This window comes from Sus scrofa, chromosome 11 (assembly GCF_054392235.1).
Source record: "Sus scrofa isolate SSC_HxYL_T2T_F1_AM1 chromosome 11, Sscrofa_HxYL_maternal_Yorkshire_Landrace_v2.0, whole genome shotgun sequence".
NCBI classification, from domain to species: domain Eukaryota; kingdom Metazoa; phylum Chordata; class Mammalia; order Artiodactyla; family Suidae; genus Sus; species Sus scrofa.
The window spans coordinates 21,197,899-21,220,222 of record NC_139393.1 but is presented as its reverse complement, the minus strand read 5'-3'; the positions used below and the strand labels follow the sequence as shown (position 1 = coordinate 21,220,222).

Here is a 22,324-nt window from a genome sequence, read left to right as displayed (position 1 = left end):
AGAACGGGAAGTAACTGACAGCAGTGCAGAGGACTATTAAAATAATTTGACCTTCACCGTATACCCTTCCAATTATGAATGGACAGTTGGACCTTGTGTTTCTAATTGTCTGCAGATGTCCTGTCCTGTAAGCTACAAGGAACTTGTTTTTGTCCTTATGTGAAGTTTTTTTTTTCTTTTTTAAAGGTAAATTAGAAAAGCATTTTCCCTGCTGGTAAATAAGTATTTAAATAAAGCTGAGGGGGGGTCTTGTTGGCTTCCTTAAAGCCGGTTAGAAATATACGTTGGGGGAGTTCCCCTCGTGGCACAGTGGTTAACAAATCTGACTAGGAACCGTGAGGCTGCAGGTTCAATCCCTGGCCTCGCTCAGTGGATTGAGGATCTGGCGTTGCCGTGAGCTGTGGTGTAGGTTCCAGATTTGGCTTAGATCCTGCGTTGCTGTGGCCCTGGCATAGGCCGGCGGCTGCAGCTCAGATTAGACCCCTAGCCTGGGAACCTCCATATGCCGCAGGTATAGCCCTAGAAAAGACAGAAAGACAAGAAAAAAGAAATATACGTTGGGAAAATTACCTTGTGTTTACGGGGATAGCTCATTCTAATTTCATGGCTGACCAGGGGTAATCGACAAAGTGCGGAGTGAATCCAGTGCCCACACAAACCATTGCATAAGGATGCACGTCACCTCAGGCGATCGCATGCTGAGAACATGCTGCCTAAATAGATCTGTTATCTTTTGGCCTTCCTCACCCTCCTCTTTCTTTTTAAGAGAAAGGTTTTTGAAAATTGTGTCCTTGAGGCGTTCCTGCTATGGTGCGATGGGATCGGTTGTGTCTCTGCAGCACCAGGATGCAGGTTTGATCCCTGCCACGGCACAGTGGGTTAAAGGATCTGGCATTGCCACCACTGCAGCTTGGATCTGATCCCTGGCCTGGGAATGCCATATGCCGCTGGGAGGCCAAAAGTGAAAAAGGGAAAAAAAGAAAAAAAAACTGTGTCATTGAAACTTCTGAAAATCATCAGTTTCACATTAAAAATCTGTGGTTTTCATGATCTGCCAAAGGGTCTTTCTCATGCTGTCACTCACAGATTTACCAAAACATTTTCGATGTCGGTGACATAAATTCTCCCAGGAAAACAATTCCCACTAATTCTTCCCGCACAGTCTCCACTCCTCTCAGTCACTGCCAAGGTGACTGTGCCTGGTCCCGAGTCCAGTAAAAGGACTTCATCTCATATGTTTCTGGGGCTTACCTATGTACGATTTGTGTGAGGGCTCCTTGATTAAAATGGGACCTCTCGCTTATTTGTAACTTGGTTAAAGCAAAGAAAGATAAAGCTTTCATTGAAAGGATTTGTCTCTTGACTTCTGTGGCTGATCAAATGCCATAGTAATTGGGGAAAATGGCATTTCACTTGTCACTACTCCTTTAGAGAAGCATCTTCAAAAAAGCAGAGTAATTTACTGACTCAGTGAAGGACTAAGGATGACTGAGCAAATCTCTGGACCTCCTAGTTCTGCGATTATTTCCTTAGACTTTTACTTATTTATTTATTTGATTTTTATTTTTTTGTCATTTTAGGGTGGCACACATGGCCTATGGAGGTTCCCAGGCTAGGAGTCTAATTGGAGCTGTAGCTGCCAGCCTGCCCCACAGCCACAGCAACGCAGGATCCGAGCCTCATCTTCGACTTACACACACCACAGCTCACGTCAATGCAGGATCCTTAGCCCACTGAGTGAGGTGAGGGATCGAACTGACAACCTCATGGTTCCTAGTTGGATTTGTTAACCACTGAGCCATGACGGGAACTCCTATTTCCTTAGACTTCTGTGCCCATAGATGTGCTCGTGGGGTTTTTCTTTTGAACACTAGGGGTGTTTTTCATAAAATTTGCTGTGACTTTTCCGGGTCAGAAGCAATGCAGCAACAGCCAGCTTGGTGATGGGGGAAGGATATGCCATCAAACACCTAATGTTCTTTTTTTAAAAAAAATTTGGCGCAGCATATGGAAATTCCCTGGCCATGGATTGAATGAACCTGCGCTACAGCAGCTTCCCAAGCCGCTGCAGTGACGACACTGGATCCTTAACCCCCTGTACCACTAGAGAACTCTGAACACTTAATGTTCTTCACCTGCCACCCACCAGCCCCCCACCCCCACCCCCACCCACGTCAGACAGCTGAGTGCAGAACAGCACGGCGGGCTGGTCCCGGTGTGTGCACCAGCCTTTACAGATCCCAGCTTCATTCCCTGTAGGAGGAGCAATGTTATTCCTCTTCATCCAGCGACAGCCGTTTAGCACCTTCCTGACCTTGACAGGTGGGCCCGTCCCCTGAGAGTATTTAAATGAGACGCTCTTAGAGGACAGTGGTCCACTGTGTCCAGCACAGCTCCGCTCGTACACGGACCCTGGGGGTTTCAGAATGCCTCCCATTTGAGTGAATGTGCAACATTTCTGAAACAAAGCCTTGCTGCCTTCTAAAAGCAGGAGTGAACAGGGGCGTTTTTGCAGGCTCGGCAGTGATGTGGGATCTTTAAGGACTTGAGCTCTCGGGGGTCATTTGTAGCCTCAATACACCTGTGGGTCCGTGACATCAGGCGGGACCTGTAAGGGATTTGGTGTGTGTGTGAGAGCCTCCTGTGATCCCAGCCAGAGACAGAATGAACTACAGCATTAGAGAGCATCAACATAAGTGGACTTTAGACATTTCAGCCCGCATTTATTGATCCCTTATTTTTTTGGGGGGGGGGCGCTGCACCCTTGGCATATGGAGATTCCCAGGCTAGGGGTCAAATCAGAGCTGTAGCCCCCAGCTTACACCACAGCCACAGTAACGCTGGATCTGAGCCATATCTGTGACCTGCACCAGAGGTCACAGCAACGCCGGATCCTTAACCCACTGAGCGAGGTCGGGGATTGAACCTGCGTCCTCATGGATTCATTTCCATTGAGCCGGGACGGGAACTCCCCAATCCCTTACTTCGTACCTGGCATTCTGCTCGGCGCCAGGAAAGCGTGAACAAGACGCCCTTTCTTCCAGCGAGGAGCACACAGGCTTAGAGGAGAAGGCAAACGTTTGAGCAGACCTGCATTTGGGACCTTACCCTAGAGTTCCTGGGAGCTGTTGGAGAGGTTTCAGCTGGTGAATGATACAGGGAGATGCACACCCTGTACCTGTTCACTCTGGGGAGGGTGGATCCGCGGAGGAGACTGATGCCTGGAAATAAACAGGAGACCATGAGGGTGTCTACCTGAGGGGTCCTGCTGGTCTGGACTAAAGGCGTAGCTGGGGTGAGGAGGTGGAGAGCCGGGCCGAGGTCTAGAGACAAAAGGAAGAGGGGGACTAGGGCCGATAATAGGGATATAGAAGATTAAACATGTTGTGCTTAGAATAGATTTACAAGGAGATCCTGCTGAATAGCACTGAGAACTATGTCTAGATACTCATGTTGCAACAGAAGAAAGGGTGGGGGAAAAATGTAATTGTAATGTATACATGTAAGGATAACCTGACCCCCTTGCTGTACAGTGGGAAAAAAAAAAAATCGGAAATGCTTAACCTTTCACCAGTAGCTATTGCTGAACAATAAATTATTTGCTTCCACTGCTGAAAAAAAAAAAAAAAAAAAAAAAAACCATGTTGTGGCCACTGGTTTACATGTGCCAAGAGGTGATGCCCAGCAGGGATTGCGAGGAAGGTGGTCGTTTTGCGAAGCAAAGAAGACACCATCTTCAGAGCCCACAGTCTTGCTCATCAAATATCTGTGACGGCGTTCAGGTCCAAAGTTTCCAGCCTTTGGATATGAATTCCGTTTTGAATAAATAATGCGTCCAAACAGTGCATTAATTTAAGATGCATAGTGATGCAGCGTTGGGCTGGAAATTCCTTCTTAGCGCGAACTCTGGTGTGCGCAGGTGGCGGCCAGCTGCCTGGACTTCGCTGCGTGTCATCGGTCTCATCTGTGACTATTAGGGCGTGATAGTGCCTCATGGATTTGTTTTGAGCATGAAATAAGACCCAAGCCTGCGAGAGCAGTGGCAGAGGAGCTCCCAAGGGCTGCTCACATGCTTCCTTCCTTTCTCTCCTCTCCCCGGAGGATGTTCCAGACGTTACCCATTCGTTTCCTTCTCTGTGCTCACAAGCCTTTCTTGGCCTGGGACCTGGAGACCAGCAGAAAAGGGGACCTACCTGTGTAGTTATCCTAATGTTTACATTCCTTCAGGAGATGTCACACGAGCAGTCTGAGTTCCTGAAACAGGGCCTTCATCGTGTCCCTCTGTGTTTTCAATACAGGACGTCAGCTGCAACGAGATCACAGCCTTGCCTCAGCAGATAGGACAGTTGAAATCCTTACGAGAGCTGAATGTCAGAAGAAATTACCTTAAAGTTTTACCACAAGGTAAAAAACGGAAAGTGGGGAAAATGAATCAAACAGGAGACTGTTAGAGTTTTTTGTTTACCTTTGGGAAGTTAGATCTCGTCATGTTTGTCGGTGTCTTTGATAGTAATTACCATTTGCATTTCATGTGCAGATAACAGAAAAGTTATACTCAAGTTGTAATTTTAGTCAAGGGGTCAGTAACGAAATCATTCCTGGTTTAAGGCCGTGTGTGTGTGTGTGTGTGTGTGTGTGTGTGTGTGTGTGTGTGTGTGTGTGTGTGTATTAGTTTTCTCAGGCTCTCATAACAAAGTACCACGGATTGGGTGGCTTAAGCAACAGAAATGTATTTTCCCGCAGTCTAGAGGCTGGAAGTCTGAGATCATACGGGCCGATTCGGTTTCTTCTGAGGCCTGTCCCCTTGGCTTGTTGATGACCATCTTTTCTCTGCATTTTCGTGTCATCTGCCCTCAATATCTGTGTCCTAATCTCGTCTTCTTGTAAAGACACCCATCCTATTGGAGTGGGGCCTGCTCTAATGACCTTTTTTATTTTTTTGGTCTTTTTAGGGCCGCACCTCCGGCATATGGAGGTTCCCAGGCTAGGGGTCTAATCAGAGCTGCAGCTACCAGCCTACACCACAGCCACAGCAACGCAGGATCTGAGCCGCATCTGTGACCTACACTACAGCTCATGGCGATGCCGGATCCTTAACCCCACTGAGCGAGGCCAGGGATCGAACCTGCGTCCTCATGTGTACTGGTCAGGTTCATTACTGCTGAGCCACAACGGGAACTTCTAAGGACCTCCTTTTAACTCGGCTACCTTTTGAAGACTTTTCTCCAAATACAGTCACGTCTGAGTCCTGAGGGTTAGGGCTCCAGTATGTGAGTTTGCAGGGCACACAATTCAGCTCCTACCTGGAGGCAACATGAATTGCTTTTGGTGTAAATGTGTGACCTTCCGGAACGGCCAGCCAGCCTTTGAGTTGTTGTGCTTGGTCCCGCAGATCCTGCCTCCAGAGTTTCAGGTTTGGGTGGGGGTGGGGGTGTCTGGGAGCCCTGACTGGGAAGCTCCAGTGCCTGGAATCCATGATTCAGCCAAGGGCAGGCTCCGGCTGAAGTGAAACTTGGGCTGTTAACACTTGTGGTTTTGATGAATTTCTCAAATCCTGGAGCAAGAATGGCTCTAGAGCCTCAGCATTGAGACTCGGGGCACTGAAAACACAGCAGGAGCACCGAGCCCCACAAGACAGCCTCATTCCAGAGCCAGACTCCGGCAAACCCTTCCCTGCAGCCGTGGGCTTTCCCCGTGTGTCCTTCTGATAGGTCATGTTGAAGTTCAAGTAAAAAGGTACTCAGTCAAAATATTGTCAATCAGCTGTACTTCAACAAAATAAAAATAAACTTAAAAATTAAAAGAACTATTTATTCAGGGAGTTCCTGTTGTGGCTCAGTGGAAATGAACCCAACTAGTATCCTCAAGGATGCGGGTTCAATCTCTGGCCCCGCTCAGTGGGTTAAAATCCACTGTGGCCATGAACTGCAGCACGGGTCGCAGATGCAGCTCCGATCCCGAGTTGCTACGGCTGTGGTGTAGGCTGGCAGCTGTAGCTCCCATTCGACCCCTAGCCTGGGAATTCCCATATGCTGCAGGTGTGGCCCTAAAAAGAAAAAAAGTAAAAAAAAAAAAAAAAAAAAAAAAAAGAAATATTTATTCAGGAATATTATATCATTAAGAACTTGGACAAACACCTTGTGGGTGGTGCTGGATTTGAATTTCCTATTTTGGGGGTTCCATTTGGACCTGGATTAGGAATGCGTTGACAGGCTGCAGAACACTGAATGCTTTCTCCAAAACATACTCTGGTTTTCACAGATCGCATTGATTTCTGTCGTTTTCATTTAAGGACATCAAGGCATACCTGATTTCGAACTTCTCTTGAAAAATATACCTCAGAGCGAAATCCTGTATTTGGAAACAGCATTTCGTTAATCTGACTCTAATGCTGATTTTTGTATTTTCTCTGAGAGCTGCCTGATTTTTATTATTCTCTTCCTGCTTCATGATCTTTGGCTTGAAATGCTTCGTTATGCCAGGCAAGAAAACAGAGCTCATGAATGCGAAAGACCTGTATCAGGTGCTGCGGAGGTGGGAGTTTGAAGGGTTTTCTGCCACCTTCACCTTTCTCATGCCGGCTAGTACTTTAAAGAAGAAAAATCAGAAGCTGTCTTGGTATAAAGATTTATTACTTTATTCCTCGAGATGATTTGATACAAAAGCATTGATTTGGAGTTCCTGCAGTGGGTTAAAAATCTGACTGCTGCGGCCCAGGTCCCTGTGGGGGTGCAGGTTCAATCCCAGGCCAGCTCAGTGAGTTAAAGGATCCAGAGTTGCTGTGGCTGCAGCCTGGATTCAGTCCCTGGCCCGGGAACTTTCATATGCCATGGGTATGGCCATCACAATTAAAAAAACATCAATTTTTCGTTTTGTCATTGTGCAGTTCCAGTTTTGAATGGATGAAATTGTTGTCCTTGGTTTGAGTAAGTACAACAGAAAAACCCTTACATCAAATTTACACACATATAGCCTTTCATAGCATTAAAGAAAACTTTCTTTTAAATGAATGAATTAATTTATTTTTATTTATTTTGTCTTTTTGGAGCCGCACCATTGGCATATGGAGGTTCCCAGGCTAGGGGTTGAATCGGAGCTGTAGCTGCCAGCCTACGCCACAGCCACAGTAACATGGGATCCGAGCTGTGTCTGCCACCTACACCACAGCTCAGGGTAACGCTGGATCCTTAACCCATTGAGCGAGGCCAGGGATCGAACCTCCGTCTTCATGGATGCTAGTCAGGTTCGTTAACCACTAAGCCACGATGGGAACTCCTCTTTTAAATTTAAACTCTTAGGTTAATTATCGAGAAATCATCACAAATTATTAAACTCTCATTTTCAAAAGAAAAATGTAATTACCATGGAGTAGTTTCCTGTAATAGTTTAGAAACGTGTGGGAGAACGTGCATCTGTATCATCGAGTTATTTATTTCTCTCGCCACTCCTTACTCTCTTAAGAGCCTTCCTTCGCCTGAAAAGATCAATTACAAATGTCTATATTTTCCATAATTATGTTTTTTTAGGATTGGCATTTTCATGTACACTCAGAGCTCAAACTTGAGTTTACTGGGGGGGAAAATTTTTTCTTTGGTCATAATTTTCTGAATATCGAGTTCCTTTTTGCTTCACTCTGGGGATCTCTGTTAACAAAAGAGCACTGATAATGTTCTCAGGCAGTGGGTTTAAAGACTTTTCATATTTAGTCATTTGTTTATCTTCTGTGAGTACCCCTCCTCATGTGCTTTCAGTTTGGGGAGGCGGGTGGGAATGTTTGTGGTCTAATTGCCCACATCAGTTTGGGGGTGGTTTTACTACAGCTTATACAGTGGGGAAACTATTTTGTTCTTTCTGGGACCAGAACGGGCAGAGGATTAATGGGGTCATTCATTGCCCCTCTTAGCGGAGCAAGAGGCGTGGGATTCCTTGTTAGTTTTCTTTTTTAAAAAAATTAATTACCTTAATTACCTTAAGTATAGCTGATTTAAAGTATTGTGCCAGTTTCTACTGTACAGCATAGTGACCCAGTCGTAAGTATAAATACATTCTCTTTCTTCTATTATCTTCCATCATATGCTATGGCAAGAGACTGGATATAGTTCCCTGCGCTGTACAGTAGAACCTCATTGCTTATCCATTCTAAGTGCAATAGTTTGCACCTATTAACGCCCAACCCTCTGTCCATCCCATTCCCTCCCCCTTGGCAACCAACAGGTCTGTTCTCTATGTCTTTGAGTCTGTTTATGTGGTTTTTTTTTAATTACTCAATGAATTTTATTACATTTATAGGTGTACAGCAGTCATCACAACCGAATTTTATAGCATTTCCATCCTAAAGCCCCAGTACATCCCCCCACCCCCCAACCTGTCTTCTTTGGAAACCATAAGTTTTTGCCTAAGGGCAAAACGGTAGCCACTATCTCAGAGGCTGCTGCAAGATCTGGAATTGCTCCATCCGCAGCCCAGCAGCTGAAGACACAAAATGACCTCACATTTAATACAAGACTGTCTGAAGCTAAGGTTCTATCTCCTTTGCCTCCCAACAGTTTGCAGGTGAGGGAGGTTTCAAAATAGAAAGCGTATCAGAAGAGGGTCGCCAGACCCTCCCTACAGAGGGCATCTGTTAGTTTGCTTTCTGCTATTCCTTTTGTCTACTTTTAATAATAATGTCTTATTTTTTTCTTCAGGGAACCATACTCTTCCAGTATAAGTCCATGTGGTTTAGTTGGTAGTAACCCTATTCAGTGGCTTCAGGGACAGATACATGATTCAGGAGATGGCCCGTCAGAGTACTGACTCCCTTGACCACGATGCCTGTCTGGCTAACTTCACTTAGCATGGTAATTTCTAGGTCCATCCATGTTGCTGCAAATGCCGTTCTTTCATTCCTTTTAATGGCTGAGTAATATTCCATTGTGTATATGTACCACATCTTTTTTAGCCACCTCTCTTCTGATAGACATTTAGATTGTTTCCATGTCGTGGCTATTGTATATAGTGCTACAGTGAACATTGGAGTACATGTATCTTTGCCAGTCATGGTTTTCTCTGGATAGATGCCCAGGAGTGGGATTGCTGGATCAAATGGTAATTCTATTTTTAGTTTTTTGAGGAATCTCCGTACTGTTTTCCACAGTGGTTGCACCATTTTACATTCCCACCAACAGTGCAACAGCGTTCCCTTTTCTCCACACCCTCTCTAGCATTTATTGTTTGTAGTCTTTTTGATGACGGCCATTCTGGCTGGTGTAAGGTGGTACCTCATCATGGTTTTGATTTGCATTTCTCTCATAATGAGTGATGCTGAACATCTTTTCATGTGTTTTTTGGCCACCTGTATGACTTCTTTGGAGAATTGTCTGTTTAGATCTTCTGCCCATTTTTTGATGGGGTTGTTTGTTTTTTGGTACTGCACTGCAAAGGTGTTTATAAATTTTGGAGATTAATCCCTTGTCAGTGGCTTGATTTGCAAAGATCTTCTCCCATTCTGTGGGTTGTCTTTCTGTTTTGTTTAAGGGTTTCCTTTGCTGTGCAGAAACTTTGAAGTTTAATTAAGTCCCATTTTTTATTTTTGTTTTTATTGTCATTACTCTAGGAGGTGGATCTGAGAAGATGTTGCTGTGGTTTATGTTGGAAAGTGTTTGGCCTGTGTTTTCCTCTAAGAGTTTTATAGTAACCGGTCTTATATTTAGATGTCTTTAATCCATTTTGAGTTTATTTTTGTGTGTGGTGTTAGGAAGTGTTCTAATTTCATTCTTTTCCATGTAGCTGTCCAGTTTTCCCAGCACCATTTATTGAACAGGCTGTCTTTTCTCCATTGTATATTCTTGCCTCCTTTGTCATAGATGAGTTGACTATAGGTGCGTGGGTTTAATTCTGGGCTTCCTGTCCTGTTCCACTGATCTACATTTCTGTTTTGTGCCAGTACCATATGGCTTGGATGACGAGTCTGTTTCTGTTTTGTAGATAGGTTCATTTGTGCCATATTTTTTTTCCATTTTTTTAAAATTACTCAAATGTGTGCCATATTTTAGATTCCACATATAAGCGATATAATATGGTGTTTGTCTTTCTGACTTAATATGAAAATCTCTGCTAAGATTGCTGCAAATGGCATTATTTTGTTCTTTTTTGTGGCTGAGTTGTATTCTATTGTGTATATTTACCACATCTCAATCCATGCAAGTGTCAGTGGACGTTTAGGTTGTTTCCATGTCTTGGCTATTGTGAATAGTGCTGCGGTGAACACAGGGGTACATGTATCTTTTCGATTCTTTTGACCTTTTTTGAGGTGGCATTACCCTTTTCTCCTCCATTTCCTTGTTGTGAAACCATCAGGTTCCAGCTTCCCTAAACCAAGATGCTAATTGTGTTCCCAGTGGGCACTAAAAGGCATATAGTCATCATAAAAACCATTTCTTACTTATTTAACTGTGAGCTGCCTTCCTTCCCCCTCCTGCTACGTCTTCCGGAAACTTAGCTCTCTAGTCTTGCGTAAACATCTTCATTGTAAGTGGCAAGTTGCTGAGGATCTAGGGTCCAGTTAACCTTCGCTACCAATTGCCAAGCTAACTTTAGTGAGTCAGGTTAACCACTGGAGAGATGGATTCATGTTCCTGGAGGTTACAGCAAGGAGAGACTCTTTAGTCCCTCTCGTTCTCAGCCCTGTTTAAGAAATGGAAAGAGATCTTAGTTTCCCCTTTCCTTTGACTTTCTTGATTCCATGCTGTCCTCTGGGTTCACCTGCTTCTCTCCTCTACCTGCCAGTGCTCTTGAAATGCTTCATCAAGGCAACCAGCACCAGTGAGGCCAGAAGCAAATCACTTATCCTGCTATTGAGCGGAGTTTGAGCAGAGAATTACATGGGGCTATTTTAAAAATACACATCCTGTTCAAATTAGAATTCAAAAATTCTAATTTGAAAATTCTAATTCAAAAAGATACTTGCATCCCAGTGTTCATAGCAGCACTATTCACAGTAGCCAAGACCTGGAAGCAACGTAAATGTCCATTGACGGAGGAATGGATAAAGAAGATGTGGTACATGTATACAATGCAATATGACTTAGCCATAAAAAAGAATGGAACAAGGCCATTTGCAGCAACATGGATGGACCTAGAGGTTTTCACGCTAAGTCAGAGAAAGACAGGTATCATCTGATATCATTTATCTGTGGAATCTAAAAAAATTGATACAAATGAACTTATTTATAGAACAGAAACAGACTCACAGACATTAAAAAAAAAACCTTATGGTTACCAAAGGGGAAAGCGGGGGCAGAGAGAAAAATTAGGAGTTTGGGATTAATGGATACAAACTACATAAAGCAGATAAACAATAAGAACCTACTGTATAGCACAGGGAACAATATTCAATATCTTGTAATCAACTCTAATGGAGAAGAATCTGTAAAAGAATATATATGTCTATAGGTGTGTGTATATGTATTATAGACGTCTGTATATAAAACCCAATCACTTCGCTGTGCAACAGAAACTACCACAACATTGAAAATCAACTATACTTCAATAAAAATAATAAATGAAATATTTCAAAAAGCACATCCTGAGTTCCTCTTCCACAGCCACCTGCCTGTCATGCGTTTGAGAACAGCTGAGCTGCCGCTCTTGTGCTTCTGTTCTCACATTTCAGTCTCAGGACTCTTTAATACACAGTAATTCACGAAGGTATGAAAGAGGGACGGTCCCTTCCACACCCGGAGGAGTTGAGTTCTGTGAAGTGGTTGCCAAGTGAACCTTTGTTGGTGAACTTGAAGTTGTCTAGCCGGGTAACGAGGAGAGCCTGCTGCTGCACAGGGGGGGCGGTGGGGCTGGTGGGAATTCTTTCTCCAGGCCACTGCCTTCGCATCCTTGTCTGGACATCGTCTCTGCCCTTCATCGGCTTGGGACCTTGAGTATTGGAAAGCCTGGCACATCACCCCTTACCAGGTTGCATAACAAACGTGGTGAGGCCCGTTTGGAATGAACCCTCCGCAGCCTCTCACCCGGAGATCTTAGGCTTTGCCCTGTGTCACCCTGCATGTCTGGCATTGCTCAGCCCCTTTGCTCGATGGAATATATTTGACTTCATTTCTTGCAGCTGCCAGCGTCCGTTGGCATGCTTGAAATTACTGAGCGTTTACTAGGCCACTGGGCGGGGATTTTAAGCTAAATATAATGTTCTGTCTTGTGTGCGGAGCTACAGAAGACTTTTTTTAAAAGCAGTGGAAGAAAGCCTTATCAAATCAGGATGACGGCGTCTGTTGGAAAATTTGGAATTAGATCGCATTTGTATTTTGAAGCAGAGTTCAACAATCATGAGCATATTGCTTGTACCTCGTTCCGAGACTCTCCCGGCCCACACACGTGGGATGCATAAGCATATGTTGTAACTAGCATATTGTCCATAAGCTAGCAAGCTGTTTGAAAACAGTTGGAAGTTAAAACATAAGCATATCTTGTGTGGTGTGACTTTTGTGATTGTTTTGCTGGGGGAAGAAAAAAAAAAAAGCGTGTTCAAACAATGGATATTGTAAATGTCATGTTTCCAGCTCTTCGTAGAAATAACAAGTTGACACTGCTGAGCCCCCAGTGAAAGCTTTCCTCTCGTCTTTAGTAAAATATTCTATAAACAAGATACATATCCCTAATGTACAACTTGCCTTAATTATGCTAAGTGATACATTGCTTGATGAGCAGAAAATTGATTTTTGAATGTTTAGCCATTTCATCTTGTTGCTTTCTGAGTTTTTTTCTTTTCTTTCTTTTTTTTTTTCTGTTCTTGTAGAACTAGTAGATCTTCCCTTGGTAAAGTTTGACTTTTCCTGCAATAAAGTGCTCGTGATTCCCATTTGTTTTAGAGAGATGAAGCAGCTGCAAGTATTACTGCTTGAGAATAACCCTTTGCAGTCTCCTCCCGCGCAGGTGAGGGGGTCTCCCAGCAAAGCTGTTGGGGGGGGCGGTGGGGGCGGGGAAGGAAATATGCCATCAGTAGCGCCTGCCTCGCTCTCAGCAGAATCACTTTTTTGATATTCTGCTCAATTCGTGTATGAGACTTGATCATAATCAGCCACAAGCTCTTAAAAAGATGAAACTACGTGTGAATCTGACTACAGTATGTTTTTGCAACATCCAGTCTGTTTAGCAGCATTTGCTTCACTGTTCTGGTCACCGCAGTCCCAGAATTGCCGTGTTCAATTATTTCAATTATTCAGTGATTACAGTGATCATTTGTACATGCATTTGAAACGTTTTCATGGAGCATATGGCTTACAAAAGGAGTAATCGATTTCTTTATTTTTTGTGTGTGTTTGCATGTGTCTTTTGTCTTTTTAGGGCTGCACCCGTGGCATATGGAGGTTCCCAGGCTAGGGCTCCATTTGAAGCTGTAGCCACCGGCCTACGCCACAGCCTTCAGCAACGTGGGATCCGAGCCGAGTTTGCAACCAACACCACAGCTCCCGGCAACACTGGATCCTTCACCCACTGAGCAAGGCCAGGGATCGAACCTGAATCCTCATGGATCCTAGTCAGATTTATTTCCGCTGAGCCACAGTGGGAGCTCCAGTAATAGATTTCTTTCTTTAAAGTTAGCTGGGAAATGGAGTTTAAACATTTGAAAATATGTTTGTCAGTTATTTGGAGACAAGCAAGGTACAGGCTCACATATTAAACTCTGTGAGAATAAAATGAAGTAGATATGCCTTCAGAATTGGAGACTTACCAGGTCAGTTATCAGAAGTCTATACTTTTTACAGTTTGTACTTAAATATATTTCTGTTAGAATTTTGCAGTTTAGTGCAAGAGAGATGGGAAATTTCTTGAACATGGTTTTCTGTTCAAATAGAATTTGGAAGAAATGATTGGCTAAAATCTTACCTGTTTTGGAGAGGTCAGATTTGGTGTGCATTGTGAACATGCTGAATGAAAATGCGAAAATGAAAATGTGCGGGAGTTCCTGTTGTGGCGCAGTGGAAACGAATCCGACTAGGAGCCATGAGGTCGCAGGTTCGATCCCTGGCCTCCCTGAGTGCGTTAAGGATCCGGCGTTGCCATAAGCTGTGGTGTAGGTCGCAGACGCAGCTCAGATCCCATGTTCCTATGGCTCTGGCGCAGGCCAGCAGCTGCAATTCCCACTCGACCCCTAGCCTGGGAACCTCCATATGCCTCGGGTGTGGCCCTCAAAAGCAAAAATGAAAATAAAATGTGCACAGCAGGATGTCTAGTGTTTACATTTTGTTTTACCATTAAAATCGAAATATTATTAATTTCTCCATAGATTTGCACCAAGGGTAAAGTGCACATATTCAAGTATCTGAGCATCCAAGCATGCCAGATTAAGACAGCTGACTCCCTCTACCTCCACACCATGGAGAGGCCACACTTACACCAGCACGTGGAGGACGGGTAAGTGTGACCGCCCTTGGTTAGAAACCGCTGTTGGAGTATTTGCTTAGACCAAGACGCTCCAGGTAACTAACTCCAACAGTCCTTTTGATTCAACCAGTGCAGATTTATAAATGAGACTTTCAGCAACTTTTGGAATAAGAAGGGGAAAATTGATGCTGTTGACAACATTTTGGCATCTTTCAAGTCTCATCGACCTTCTCCCAATCAGTCTTTTGTGAATGCCACGTATGTGTGTGTGCTCACACACGTATATACACGTCTGTGTATATCTTTGTATATAAGAGCTGTAATATAAATATATATATGTTTTACTTGTCAGTTAAAACAACCATATCAAACTGAGACATGTTTTTTTCAATTAATGTTTAATATGCTTCCGCAACATTATTAGAAGGAATGCAGGCTTTGTATTTTTTTAATTGTCTTTTAAAAATGCATTGTGCATAATTGTTCCCATTTCCTGTTTAGAATGGAAGCTTTAGAATCATTTCACGTGTCCTTGGCCATTTTTGGCTTAAATTGGGCCTTGGATTCTCAGAGAACAAAATTCTCACCCTGAAAGAGAATGGGTCACGCTGCAGAAATTAGCACAACATCGTAAATCAACTATACGTCAATAAAAAATTTTTTTAAATTTTAATAAAAATTTAAAAAATTCCTATACTGAACACACTTGTTAGAAACATAGGGTTTTTTTGAGAGGTCTTCACTGCAGAAATCTTTCCTGAACGTTTTTCTAAAAAAGTAAATATGGTGACTTAAAAATCTCAGCCTACCCTGGTGGTACCTGCATAGAATGCTTAAAATATGTATTTGTCATTTTATCTTTTTAAACGTACTCTCCAATTTATTTAACCATTGGATACAAGTTTATAGAATTATTGAAAGTCGGGACCTTTTATAACAATCGAAGTAAAAGCAATTGGTAGTTTTTGCTTTTTTATATGCTAGAATTAATAAAGTAATAAAACTGTTAACTGTTTCAAAGAACAGGCCACTCCGAGTGTAAACCCATGAAAACTCTGAACACAAAGACTGTCCCTTGTACTATATTTAGACAGTACAAGTATCTGATTTTCATTAGGCCCTTGTCTTAACATCCTTTAATCCTGGACTGGTGTGTCGCCTTTGGGTAATAACAAGAATTTGTAGAACAAAATCATTATTTGAATATAAGTTGTATTTTGTTGTAAACTTTGTGACTTTCATTTTTTTCTAAGTGAATTTAATATTTACTCTTCTATCCCAGCAAGAAGGATTCTGATTCGGGAGTCGGAAGTGATAATGGAGACAAGCGATTATCTGCCACAGAGGTAAAGCTCGGGATCAGATTTTTTTTCCTGCTGTGCTTCTAGATCTATCTGCCCACGTTTGCTGAACTCCTTCCTCTCTGGTAAAAGACATCAATGCATTGGCATGAGAACATGCGGTAATGTTCGTGAAAGTTATTTGAAATCCTCTAAGTGTTATATAAATAGAAACTGATGTTAGCTTTTTCTGCATCTTTGGTATATTGTAAACGTCTCAAGAATGGAGTCTGTCTCTCCTTCCCCTCCTGCCACAACCCTCACATTATCTAGAATATTCTTGCATGCTTAACACATATTACGAAACAGCTAAGTGGTGTGGAGGTATCTGGGGGGCTTTTTTATAAATGTTGTTTTGTTTTTAAGTGATGGAGTAGTTTAGGGAAAAGCTGGTATATGCCTGCGTAAATGTCAAGGAATCCAAATGCATGTTACATTTGACCCACAGGGAATTGCATGTTGGAGCTGTCATAATTTTTATAGCAACATTTGTTTTCCTGAAACTTTTTGGTAGCGTTCTTTTCAGTTCTTTTCAGACAATTGAATGACCTTTGGCTATGTTTGAGCTAAGAGCCCCCCCCCCACGCTGGAGCTTCCTTAAGTGGCTATAAATAGGTCATTGAGAACATTTGTTAGCTTCTTTATAGTCTGTTAGTTTCCCCAAAGTCTTTCACTAATAAACCATTAAATGGGGCTTCTTGACCAGCAGAGCTGGGAGGGGTTGGGAATGAGTGGATCTTCAGGCCTTCCCTTTTTGAGGGAACTTACTGGATTTTTGTGATTATTGAGTTTTGAAACATTATAAGACTCTTTGAAGATATAATTGGTAGGTCAGTTACCCCACCTAAGGAATCTCCGTCTTTACTACATATAAGTCCAGGAAAAATGCCTTTTCCCTGTTTTCTTCAGGTCTTCGAAGTATAATATGTAGTAACTAAGATGGTTGAATTTTCCGTGACATCCTTCATAAATCAATATATTTTTAAAAATTAAAAATTAGGATACCTTAAAATCTTTCTAATGCAGACTCTTTTCCATGAAATAATTCATAAATCAATATATTTTTAAAAAATTAGGATACCTTAAAATCTTTCTAATACAGACTAGTAGGCAGAAAAAGAAGGCCAGTGTCAATAAAATAAAATTACCTTTCTGAAGCTGCATGAATAGTTCACTGGGGTTCCCTGGGGGAGAAAATACCCAACACATTGCTTTACAAGTTATATTTAATTCAACTCCCTTAGCTTTATTAAAACTCATAAGTCCCCTGAAATAGCCCATTGTTTCAGAAATTACTCACCCAAGCTTCTTTTCTATTAAATTAAAACAGACTCTGCTTTAAACAGATCCTTTATCTGTCTTCTAAGGATAATTAAGTTCATTAATAAAACATTACACAAAGAACTTCATTCTCCTTTTGTTCTCACTTACTGTATAAGTGGGAGGCTAATATCATTCTAAAAGGAGGCCAAGGGTTTATTTTCTCCCTTCTAACTAGATGCCTGTGTTGGAATTTTGCTAAGTTTTTAAGACAGCAGGAAGGTGGAAGAACTGCAGAGAGGATTAGATTCAACAGAATGAGGTGTATGCATTTTCCCTTTGCCTTTTTTTCCCTTTTGTCTCACGCTGTCCTCTCATTAGCTGAGAACACCTCCAAGAAACTTTGTTTTTAGTAAAGGGTAAAGGTTCTGACTTACCCTCTGTCACTTTCTAGTTTTGCTTTGCCTGGAGGTCTGTGGTCAGTCATTTTTGATCCGTGCTTCTCCCTCAAGGTGGAGTTTCAAAATCACACCAGATTCTCTTCTTTGGCTGTTGCCATTGTCTGCTTGATTTAGCATTTGTCCCTCAGACGTTGAAAACACCTTTTTTGTAAGATAAACAAGTAAGAGAATGTGGGGCTCAGTGAATCGCTGTGTAATGAATGAGAGGCATGTTTGTTTTCCGCCAGTTTCTGAGCACTTTGTGCACGTGTCCAAAAGTCAGCAAACATCCTTCTCTGAAAGTCGTAGCCTCGGGAATTTAGGAGCCAGCCTCAGTCACCTGCGGTGTGTTCTGTGGAGGTTCCTGATTTGCGTGTTTTGAAAAGCCTTTCATGAAATCGCGACACTGCAATGGAGACCCAGGAAAATACATGAGGCTTCGTATTTCATGTGTGATGGAATCATAGACGCTCAGAATACACTTCCATCAGTTAGCGTGGGGGAAGCAAGACCCCCCCCCCCCCAAGGAGAACTAACTGTAGTTACTAAATCCACGTGCTGTTCTGAAAATTGCACAGAACCCCTGTTCCTTTTAAGACCTATAATTATTTAGCACTGTTACGTATTTAAAACAGCTTTCTCAGCTTGAAACAGAGAAATAACCAGAAGCTTCATGTTGCCCATAAGATGCACTGTAAATAAATGGGATGTTGTCCCAGGGGTTGACTGCTTGCTTTTCGTGCCTGACCACATGAAACCTTAATATATTTTGGTAAATTGGTGTTGTCCTCAGAGCTCAGGGCACCGTTACTGTTGAAAAGATCAATGAGACATAGGGCTGGTGTGGTGGTGTGTGTACAGTTATTTCTTTCTTCCGTCAGCTGTGACACAGGCCTTCTTGGTGCCCTGACTATGGCTCTTAGGTTAGAAAAATACCATCAGGTTCCTGAAAAAAAAATCTCAGCTTAGAACGTACCTGCAGAGTACCTGAGTGTTAGCTTGATGAATTTTGGCAAAGTGAACACACCTCATAACCAGTTCCTCGTTAGAGAAACAGAATTTTTCCAGCCACCGAGAAAGCCTCCTCCTGCGCCCACCCCCCAACCCAAGAGCAGCCGCTGTCCCGACTTCAAACACCGTGGATCTGTCTTGCCTGTGTTTGAACGTCTGTGAGTGGACTTGGCCTTTGTATTTGGCGTCTTGTACTCAATATTTATGAGAATTGCAGTATTTTTTTAAATCACGGAGCATGCTCTTAGTGTGTGTTGATGTGCCCTTGGATGAAGCCGTGCCCCGTTTCCTTTCAGCCTTCTGATGAAGACACCGTTAGCCTCAATGTGCCAATGTCCAATATCATGGAAGAAGAGCAGATCAAAGAGGACTCTTGCCATCATCACCTCAGCCCCGTTAAAGGTCAGAGAACCAAGACTGGGGCGACGAGTGCTTGTCTTAAGGTTGAAATGCTATGTTTAAAATATGCGGACCAGGGGCAACACTAATAGTTCATGTTTAGTGAGCATTTCCTGGGTACCAGGCGCCATGCCAGTCTGTGACAGTGACCTCATTTAAAGTTTGAAACTCTGAGATGCCTGCTCTACTCTAATCTCCATTTTATAGGTGAGGACACCAAGGCTCAGAGAGTTTAAGTAACTCCTCACAGCACGTGAGCAGGGGAGCTGTTCTTGTTCTGAAGTTTCATACAAGATTCTTTAAGTCTGTGATTGGGAAGAAAATATTGAGATATATTATTTGGGACATTTTGGGTCTTTAGTGTTGTAATGCACAAAATCCCCAAATTGCATTGGCTTAACCCAATCTAAAGTAAGTCCCAATGGGAGGTAATGATTGCCAGGCACCTCTCTTCCAGGTGGTGATTCGAGGATCCAAGCCCCTTTTATCTAATGACGCCACCATCTTTAACACCAGATTTCCAAGTCCCTCTGCTTCAAACCCAAAGAGGAAGAGCATGGAGGTTTGCTCCTGGGAGGTTTTTAGGGCTGAGCCTAGAAAAGTGTCCATCCCTTAGAGCCAGCCTTGGTTACTGGGTCATATCTAACAACATGCCAGGCTGGGAAATGTAGTTGGAAAGTGTGCCCAGGAACCTGGACTGTGTGCTCTTATGCTCTTGACTTTGGACAAGTCACTTGACCTTAATTCTCTCCTCTGGCAATGAGGTTAGATGAGGATATCTCTAACATCTCATGGAGCTCTCGAATTCTCCGGCTCTTTGATAATCACCACATGATCACTGAGCTCTCTATGTCTTGAATACCTTCAATACCCTAGTAATAGGTTTCATGTCTCGATGAGAAAGCTCTCATTTGATTATATATGGCAGGACTTTGCACCTGTTTATTCAAATGACTTTTTAAAATAAATTTTAAAATTTAGTGTTTCCCGATTTGTTGCAGAGATGGTTGGATGACATATGGCTAGAAGAAGACTAGATTAATAGGCAGATTTTCTCCCTAGTAGCTGGACTATGCGCTCACTAGTGATGGGAGAGCACTCCCACTCCAGTGTTTGCTTTCACTTCTTATGTTCAGGTTTTTAAGTTTAGCATTTGCGTTTATCTGAGATGATCATTGGAACCATCCATTGTCCAAAAATATAACTGTATCCGTTTGGCAAAAATAAGATATGCTTTGTAACAACATATGTCATATAGGTGTTTTAGGCAACTTTGTCAAATAAAAAGAATTACATAATTTATTACCACTGAGTTTTCTCCCCTCTTCTAGAAGGGGGTATTTTGCTGGCTGGGAGTCCTTGAAGGTGGCGAGGTCCTACTAGATTTTTTTTGTTTGGTTGGTTGGTTTTGGTTTTTTAAGGCCGTACCTGTGGCATATGGAGGAGGTTCCCAGACTAGGGGTCGAATTGGAGCTACAGCTGCCGGCCTACACCACAGCCACAGCAACACCCGATCCAAGCTGCATCTGCAACCTACACCACAGCTCACGGCAACGCCGGATCCTTAACCCACTGAGCAAGGCCAGCGATCGTACCCGCAACCTCATGGTTCCTAGTCGGATTCGTTAACCACTGCGCCACGACGGGAACTCCGTGTATTGAATTTTGAATTGGAAATACTTGTCACACGCTGCTGAGAGCTCAAAACACCCTCTTTGATGCTTTCTTTTCTCTGTTCCTTGAAAAAAAGAATTGGAGGTAATTTCATTTCTGTCTTGGGAAACTGAGCCCTAAAGAGGCCTTGACTTTTAAGTTCATTCGGTTTGGGGCTTTCTGTGTCTTTTCCTTTTCTTCCTCTTCTTCCTTTTTCTACCTTTTCCTCGCATCCTTGAGGGAAGAGAAAACTTGGGTCCTTCATGCAGAGAAGATGGGAATAATCAGATGATGTATTTGAGAGTTGTCTGTTTTGCTCATCTGACCATGAAGTCATGCTCTCTGCCTTTCTCTGTGTTTTCCTAATAGGGGAGTTTCATCAGGAATGTCAACCAGCGCCTTCCCTTGTGAGGGACGGTGACAACCCTGGAGAAGAAAGAGACCCATTTCCACATGAAACGGATACCCTCCATCCAGAATTTATAAACTATATTGAGGCAAGTTGAGACTCGACTAATGTTTAAATGTATTTACGTCTTTTGGGCGCCTCCGACGTGAAGTGCAAGGTTCCCAACCCATCACCTCTGAATGATGGCTGTCAGCTTATCGCCAGCTTCCTCAGGCCTTTATAGCATCTTCTCAAAGCTAAGCACGTTTATTTCCTGCTATTAGGAGCTGGTCCCTGCCACCCAAACCTCTCCATTTGTCCGTGCATCTTTGATTTTCTTTTGTTTTGAGAAATGACTCAGCTTTCCGGTTGGCAGTGCCTCGTATAGGTTAGCAAACTTAGCAGAATTACCGTGATCCTACGGAAGCTGAAACAGAGGTTCACATGCTTTTCAGTGCATTCTAGGTGAATGCTTTTCTTGAGAGTATATTCATAGTCAAAGGGGAAAAACTGAGACTTTTAAAATCTGGGAAAAATGTCTTCCCTTTTGAGAAAGCTCACTCCGAGGACACACGCTCCTGAACAGGTGGAGAGTGGCACTGCGGTGTTGAAAAGTTGGACAAAGTCACTAAATTGCCAGGTGAACCTTTAGGGGTGGCAAAAATGAGGGATAATATCTAGCCCTTTGTAAAGCTGGTCGTGACGGTTCCACTTTGTGACATGATTAGGTGCCTTGGTATGTTTCTACCTGTCCTTTTGGTTAAATTGTGGCACCCAAGGGTCACAAGGAAAATCCTTTTGGAAAAATTCACATTCCTTGTAGCTTTCGAGATTCAGTGATCTCTGAGTTAGTGTTACAATCAGGTGTGGGCTCTCCAGGGGCTGGTCCTCTTTTTCCCAAGGATGCTGTTACAGTGGCGGGGCTCTATCTAGACTCACGTTTCTGGGCATCGCCTTCAAGGGAGCCGGGAGGAAAGCAGCCAAATTGTACATTCTGTGAGCCTGGTGTGCTTGCGAGGTCTTTATGCCCTCAAGACAAAACCAGTGAACCTGGCATATGACATACACTTGTAGAAAGCTTAACTCTATATCTAACCCATCGTTAATCCATCAGTTCTCGTTTCCAAATATCTCACACCCACTGCCTCCTTTCTGCCCTCCACCTGCACTGATGGTGCTTCAGGGGAGCCTCATCACGGCTCACTTGGAGGATGCCAGAGCCCCTCCCACCCCAGCGGGGCATCCAGCACCCCAACCTTGCATGCCCAAGATCACCCATGTACACACACACACACACACACACACACTCTCTCTCTCTCTCTCTCTCTCTCTCTCTCTCTCTCTCTCTCTCTTCTTCTGCCACCAGACATTTTCCTAAAGTAAAAATCTAATCGTGTTACTCTTCAGCCAGTGGTTCTCACAAGGCTCTCCCAGATTTGATGCCTGTCTATCAGCTC

At 43.2% G+C, this 22,324-nt stretch overlaps 1 protein-coding gene across 9 annotated transcripts in view; it reads left to right on the top strand.

Annotated features, from left to right (window-relative positions):
• The window catches only part of LRCH1 (leucine rich repeats and calponin homology domain containing 1), a 217,471-nt gene that overhangs the window by 134,577 nt on the left and 60,570 nt on the right, over window positions 1-22,324 (top strand). For 5 of the 9 annotated variants that reach the window (XM_013980522.3, XM_013980521.3, XM_005668415.4 and 2 more), the window contains exons 4-9: window positions 4,299-4,404; window positions 12,788-12,924; window positions 14,279-14,406; window positions 15,659-15,722; window positions 18,724-18,829; window positions 20,849-20,976. In XM_013980522.3, the coding sequence (XP_013835976.2) occupies window positions 4,299-4,404; window positions 12,788-12,924; window positions 14,279-14,406; window positions 15,659-15,722; window positions 18,724-18,829; window positions 20,849-20,976 (669 nt within the window). The remainder of the gene's footprint in view (window positions 1-4,298; window positions 4,405-12,787; window positions 12,925-14,278; window positions 14,407-15,658; window positions 15,723-18,723; window positions 18,830-20,848; window positions 20,977-22,324) is intronic. The other 4 variants (XM_084981787.1, XM_084981785.1, XM_084981786.1 and 1 more) reach the window with 1 other exon arrangement.